The 7,584-nt window shown below is 45.4% G+C and overlaps 1 protein-coding gene across 1 annotated transcript in view; it reads right to left on the bottom strand.

Moving 5' to 3' along the window:
* The window catches only part of LOC110147671 (RH-like protein IC), a 39,248-nt gene extending 32,157 nt beyond the window's left edge, over positions 1-7,091 (bottom strand). Inside the window, exon 1 of the mRNA XM_020909321.2 lies at positions 6,803-7,091. Within this exon, the coding sequence (XP_020764980.2) occupies positions 6,803-6,950 (148 nt within the window). The 5' untranslated portion in view covers positions 6,951-7,091. The remainder of the gene's footprint in view (positions 1-6,802) is intronic.
* Between the last annotated feature and the right edge of the window lie 493 nt (positions 7,092-7,584).

The raw sequence follows: 7,584 nt of genomic DNA on the forward strand, positions 1-7,584 counted from the left end.
CCAAAACCTCCAAGCTCACCCTCACCCCTATAACAGTCTGGGGGAAAAAAAGAGGTTTCCCAATCAACAGGGTGGGGAAAGATAAGATGTGGGCTTCCCAGGTGGTGCAGTGGTAAAGAATCTGCCTGCCAGTGCAGGAGACACAAGAGATGCACGTTCCATCCCTGGGTCAGGAAGATCCCCTGGAAGAGGAAATGGCAACCCATTCCAGTATTCTTGCCTGAAGAATCCCACGGACAGAGGAACTTGGCAGGCTACAGTTCATGGGGTCGCAAAGAGTCAGACACGACTGAAGCGTGAACAGTGTACGAGTGCCAATGACGTCAGTACACGTCATTGGCAAAGCCCTTCTTGTCTTTTAATAGCTCTCCTTCCTGCTTCTAAGGAGTATGGGGGTAACTGGGTGGTAGCCACAGTGCAGGACCCAGGATGGTCCCCCAATCTGGCATCGTTCAAGCAGGCTCTGTGTGACAAATGGCCACAGTAATGGCCCCCAAGGAACCATGCCTTCCAGTATAGAACCGTCCCGCCTGAGCTGAGCACTGTGGTTGGCTTTGGCTAACGGGACATCAGCAAACACAATGCAAGCAGAGGCTTGAAAAGCACCTCTGGGTCTTGCCCTCTTACTGCTGCAACCCCTCTGCTGCCATGTGAAAATCTGGGCCAGTCTTCTGGAGTCACATAGGCTAAGCGTCCAGCCAGCATCAACTGACGCACACTCGAATGAGGCTATCAGAGACTGTTCAGCCCCAGTCAAAGCTCCAGGCTGGAGATGTATGGGACGTGCATGTATGCTTAGTTGCTCAGTCGTGTCTTACTCTGTGTGACTCCATGGGCCTCCCAGGCTCCTCTGTCCATGGAATTCTCCAGGCAAGAATACTGGAGTGGGTTGCCATTCCCATCTCTAGGGGGTCTTCCCGACCCAGGGATCGAACCCCAGCCTCCCCCAGTGCAGGTGGAGTCTTTCACTGGCTGAGCTACCAGGGAAGCCCCAGAGATGCACAGTGACCCTAGGTGAAATTGACAGAAGATCTGCGTGGCCACAGTACAGCTGAAACTGCTGAACCACAGGATCATGGTCCGGAGCAAATTAGATGATTGCTATTTGAGCCACTAAGGTCGGGGGTGGTTTGTTGCAGCAATAGATAATGGATACAATTGCTTTCCCCAATCATCTCACTGGCACCTCAATCCCAAACCAAGAATGAACATATCATTGTTCATTTATCCCCCAATCTTCCCTTCCCCTTGTGCCTCTCATCTCAGAAATGGGCACCTCCGTCTGCCAAATCACACATCTGAAGCCATCCTTGACTCCTTCCTTGTTTTCTCCAAGAACAGCCAAGTTTATCTCCTAAATAACTCTTGAATCTGACTCTCTGCTTCTCCTTTACTGCCCCTGCCCATTTGACCTCATCACAGGTCATCCAGGCCAGTGGTCATCAGAGTAGGGTTCACACCCCTCAGAAGATACTCCAGACAATCCATAGGGGCTGCCAGAAGAAGAGATATTAGCACTGCTATTTCTACTCATTTTTCTAAAACATCTAAGAAATTAAAGTCTATTCATAATAAAAAGCTAATTTTTTTTTTTTGCAATGCTTTATTGTGGCATGTGGGATCTTAGTTTTCTGACCAGCTATCCAACCCAAGCCCCCTGCATTGGAAACATGGAGTCTTAACCACTGGACTGCAAAGGAAAAAAAGAAAGAAAGTGAAGTCGCTCAGTCGTGTCAGACTCTTTGCGACCCCATGGACTGTAGCCTACCAGACTCCTCTGTCCATGGGATTTTCCAGGCAAGAGTACTGGAGTGGGTTGCCATTTCCTTCTCCAGGACTGCAAGGGAAGTTCAAAGCTAATACCCTATCAGTCTTCGTATGTGTTCATTCTTTCAAGCGTTTCGACAACTTAGCAAGTGCAATCATCATGTGACAGAGGTTAAAACAGAGGCAGAGAGAGGTTGAGTGATTTGCCCAGGTCTCACAGCTTAGAAGAGGCAGAGGAAAGATGTGAACCAGTCTCTCTCCAGCAGTCCTCAAACTTCAATGTATTCGAGTCACTTAGAGGGCTTGGTAAAACACAGATTGCTGGGCCCCACTCTTGAGTTTTGGATCAGTAGGTATGGATGGGGGCCCAGGTATTTCTAACAAGTTCCTAGGGGATGCTGAGATGGCTGGTCTGGGGACCACATTTGAGGACCATGATCTAGGTTCTTCTACCCCTAAAGGCACTTGGTCAAGTTTGTGACTCAGCAAGCATTTAATGTTCAGATGAATCCAGGAGTCTCCTCTGACTTGCTTAGGATGTCAGCTTAGTTCCCCAGCTTTGGAAGGTAAAATGAGGGAATATTAGGCCCCTGAAGAGGGGGTGACATGTATTTCTTCACATTCATCTTGTTGTAACTAATGACAGGATTTTGTTTTGCTTAATTGACAGCTTTATTATGGAAAATTTTAAGCATACACAAAAACAGAGTGAGTAGCATGGTGAACATCATGTACCCATTCCCAGCTTTGATGACTGCCACATGGGGTCAATCTTGTTTTTAATTATCCTTCTCCCCTCGTTTTCTTTCTTTCCTCTTCTTTTGTTGTGTTAGTTTGAGGTGTGCAGCAGAGTGATTCAGTTGCACATACACATATATCCCTTCTTTTTTCAGATGCTTTTCCCATAGAGATTAACACAGGCTATTGAGTAGAGTTACCTAAACCAGCAGGTTCTGTGGATTATCTATTTTCTATGTAGCTGTGTGTTTATGTTAATCCCATTCAATCTTGTTTTTATTATCCTTCTCCACCTGTTTCCTTCCTTAGCTTTTCTTTTTTCTTCCCCTCCTCTTTCTCCTTTTCCATCTCCTCCTTCCCCCTCCCCCCTCTGCCTTCCCCCTCCCCCTTCCCTACCTCTTTCTCCTTTTTCTGCTTCTTTTTGGCATGAAACGGATCCCAGACACTGTTCTATCCCAGTATGCGTCTCTAACAAATAGGGCTCACCATTTGTTAAATTGTTAAACCTACTTCTAAATAGGTTTAATGGAGAAGGAAATGGCAACCCACTCCAGTACTCTTGCCTGGAATATCCCATGGACAGAGGAGCCTGGTGGGCTACAGTCCCTGGGGTCGTGAAGAGTTGTACATGACTGAAGCGACTTAGTAGCAGCAGCAGCCGCAAGTAGGTTTAAAACCACCCACTATGCTATTATCACACCTAATGAAACTCATAATAATGCCTGTGTGTTACATAATACTCACATTTTATTCAGATTTCCCGGTATTCTCAAAAATGTCTTTTTTTTTAGAATTGGCTGGTTTAAATGACTTATTATAGTTTACGTGGACTGGATTCGATTAAGCAGATTGACAGATTGCTACTTAGTTTTAACTCAACTAACCTTTACAAAATGGACTAGTGGCTCAAACAACTGCCAAAAACCACAGATTGAAGGCAAAAGAATAATGTCAGGCAAGCGCAGAAACAAAGGGTAGAAGGATACTTCTTGTGCACGCTCTCCGTCAGTCACCTTCAGAGTTAAAGAAAAAACCCAATCTAATCACATCTGACAAGGAGTCAAGCAAGATAATTTGAAACTATCCAGAAGACCCTGAGGAATGAATTACCATCCACTGTCATTCACGGTAACAATGGACCATGCCTGGAGTGACTGACACCATCACAATCAGTCATTTGAAAATATTTTATATTTCCTTTTGATGTCTTTCCAATTTTCTAATTTACATACATCTATGATAATTGTGCAAAACATATTACTGCAGCAAGATTTAAGTAGAACATAGAAATATGGGGCCTGCTTGAAAAATTTGAAGCCCCCCAGTCCATACAACACTACAGTCTCCACACTGGTTTCCACCTCAAGTCAGGCCCCTTCCCCACCCCCATGCCAGTCCTGGAATGGCTTTCTCCATAACCAAACCCAAACTGATCACACTCCTGCTTTCTAATAGATCAAGAAAATGAAGTCCAGCCTGCTTACTCAAGGGAATGGGTCCACCCACTGCTTCCCTCTTTATGCTTCTACAGCACTGTAGGGTTAAACTCCAGCCTGGTTCAGTCTGATGAAGACAACGATTCCTGCTGTGCTCACGACCCTCTATTTTCACATGGTTATACTCTACCTGAGCCTTCGAGGCCCGGCTGGGCAGTCACTTCCCTCCAGAGGCCTTTCCTGACATCCCCATCTCCCTGCCTGGGTTGTAAGCCCTCCTCTGTGCTTCCATAGAGCGTGAGCATCCTCAGATGCTCTGAGGACAATTATGTCTATGTTAGCAGCACAGCCTAGGGGTAAAGAAAACTGGATCCAAACTACAAAATTGAAATATGGGCTCCTGTGCCTACTGATTATATGACAAGAGACTCAACCTCACTGTTAAATGGGGCTGTGAAGCATCATGGTTAAGGGCATGGAAATTCAAACTAGGCTGCTTAAGTTTCTTTTTTCCCCTTAATTTAGTTTTATTTAATCTATTTTATTTTTTAATTTTAATTTTATACTGGAGAATACAACTGTTAACTATTAACACAACATATTAACAATGTTGTGTTCGTTTCAGATGTACAGTAAAGCAATTCAATTATACATATACGTGGGTCCATTCTTTTTAAAATACTTTTCCCTATTAGGTTACTGGAGAAAACTGAGCAGAATTCCCTGTGTAGTCTTTGTTGGTTTTTTGTTTTAAATATAAGGCTGTGCTGTGCTTAGTCGCTCAGTCTTGGCCGACTCTTTGCGATTCCACAGACTGTAAGCCCACCAGGCTCCTCTGTCCATGGGAATTCTCCAGGCAAGAATACTGGAGTGGGTTGCTATGCCTCTTATAGGGGATCCTCCCAACCCAGGGATCGAACCCAGGTCTCCCACTTTGCAGTCAGAATCTTTTCCATCTGAGCACCACAGAAGCCCAAGTATAAGGCTACTTAACTTTAAACCAAGGACTTCCCTGATGGCTCAGTGGTAAAGAATTTGCTTGCCAATGCAGGAGACTCAAGTTCAATCCCTGGGTCGGGAAGATCCCCTGGAGAAGGAAATGGCAACCTAGTCAGTATTCTTGCCTGGGAAATCTCATGGACAGAGGAGCTTGGCAGGTTACAGTCCAAGGGGTTGCAAAAGAGTGAGACACGACTTAGCAACTAAAGAACAGCAGCAAAATTTAAAACTGCTGCGCTACTGCTAGCCGAACAGTATTGGGCAAATCACTCCAAGTGCCTAGTTTCTTTCTATGAAAAGTAGAGATCATAATAGTACCTGTCTCTAAAGAATCTGCCTGCCAATGCAGGAGACATGGTTCGATTCCTGATCTGAGACGATCCCACATGTCTTGGAACTCCTGCACCACAACTACTGAGCCTGCGCTCTAGAGCCTGGGAACCACAACTGCTGAAGCCGGAGCACCCTAGAGTCCGCGCTCCACTAGAGAAGCCACTGTAATCAGAAACCCGAGCACCGAAACTAGAAAGTAGCCCCCACTTGCCGCACCTATAGAAAAGTCTTTGCAGCAGCAAAGACCCAGCACAGCCAAAAATAAATAAATAAAATTGTTATTTTTAAAAAATAGTACCTATCTCATAGGGTGACAGTGCGGATTCAGTGTAAAGCATTTAAAATAGTGTCTGGTGTGTGCATGGATGCTTAGTTGCTCAATCCTGTCTGATTCTTTGCGACCCCATGGACTGTAACCCAGCAGGCTCCTCTGTCCATGGGATTCTCTAGGTGAGAATACTGGAGTGCCTGGTACATAGTAAGTAATCAATAAATATCAGCTCTGATGAGCACGTATCTGGATCCCACATGGTTTGTAATAGATCGAGCAAATGAATGAATGAATGGATTGAATCACATTGTACCCGATTGAAAAGAATTACAGTAAGTTGAAATGAATGAAAATTGTGCCCAGGCCTTGCTTGTTAGGCACTGAGCACCCTCTCTGGGCTAGCCCATAAAGCAGTGTAAGGACTTCCCTCCCCAAGTCATCTCCTTGTTCTTCTTTCTACCTCTGAGGGCCCAGGGATGCCTTCCCTTTGCTTCTAGTTAACTAGCTAACATCACTAGAAACATGCAAGCACTCAGCCAGGCTTACATTTCTGTTTCATCTCACGGACCTCACTCAAGGAGGTCCTTCCATTATCACAAACAACATCTTGACTCTCCGAGGTACTTGAAAACTCTTCTCAACTTTTTTAAAAAAGCAGAAGCCACACCACTGTGGATGTCTATCTTGTTGAGAGTCATTCTCATCATGGTCTATGAGTATTTTTAGCTGCATATATATAAAATAACAACCATCCTACATTCTCTTCAGCCAGAGCTTGTGCCTCAGGATTTGCAGGAAGAAAGCAGACTTCCAAGCCCCTAAGTGAGAAGGAAGCTTCCAAAACAAAGGTGGTACAGAAACGAGAAAAAGAGACCAAAAAAAAAAAAAAAAGGAAACAAAATCCCTCAAACCCAACACCACCATGAAATTCCTTGCTGTTAAGGAAACAGAAGAGGGGGTAGTGAAGGCAGAGAATTGTGAAGACCCTTTGGCAAAGGGAAATCTAGGAACAGAGAAAAGGAGGCCCCTCCCTCTGCCCTGACAAATCAAGGAAGGCGTCATGGAAGAGGTGATGGCCACACTGGTCCTAAAGAAGAGACGGCATGTTTGGTTGGGTCTTTGTGCAACAGATCGAAGAGGATGAGGGGATCCCTTTCCTCAGAGACTTTGTGGAAAGGAGGCCCTATGCCCCCAGAGGACCTCCTCTTCCCTGCGCCTGCTGTTTGCCTCTGTGACCACCTCCCCTCTGGACACTTACCTCGGTAGGTCCTCAAGAGCGTCTTCTTTTCACCTACTGCAGCTGGATAGGAGGTGAAAAAGAAGAAGACGACAATGAAAATCACCTCCAGCGTTAAGGCCAATGGGGGAAACCAGACCCGCACAGACTTTTGGTACTTAGAGCCCATCCTGCGTCCGCCTCTGAGCTGCGTTTCCACCAGCGCCAGGCATTACCCTTCGGCCCCACACCCTCTAAGGGGAGGGACAGGAGAGACACCCGCGGAAGGCCTTATCTCAGGCTGCAAGGCTGGTCCTGCTGACCTATCTATGGAGTTAACACAGGAGCAGAGGGACAGTGACAGGGAGGAGGAAAATGCATTTATTCCAGCATTAATTGATTCATTCAGTCATTTATTGATTCAAAAAGTAGTTGCTACATTCCTACCACAGGGCAGGTACTGTGTCCAGTTGAAAAGAGGGCATTCATTCACTCGACCCTCAAACACAAGAATCCTCCTTCATCCCTTTTTTCGCTTACCTTCACATCTTGAAAGAAAGGCAGAGAATAGATCAACATCCTTATTTCACAAATGGGGAAATGGATGCTTAGATGGAGCTATGGATTGGCAAATTTCTCTTTAAAACCTTACCACAGGTCAGAGAGGGCACCAAGTGGGCTCTTAAAAACGATATAGTGAATGAATGAATGAATGAAAGCAAAGAACAATATTAAGTCCTGGGGAGGACCTAGGACCCACAGAGAACTAACTCCTCAAAGCCACACCATTGAAATTAGTTTTATCTGAATCTGTATTTAAATAC

Source organism: Odocoileus virginianus, chromosome 30, assembly GCF_023699985.2.
Source record: "Odocoileus virginianus isolate 20LAN1187 ecotype Illinois chromosome 30, Ovbor_1.2, whole genome shotgun sequence".
NCBI lineage: Eukaryota > Metazoa > Chordata > Mammalia > Artiodactyla > Cervidae > Odocoileus > Odocoileus virginianus.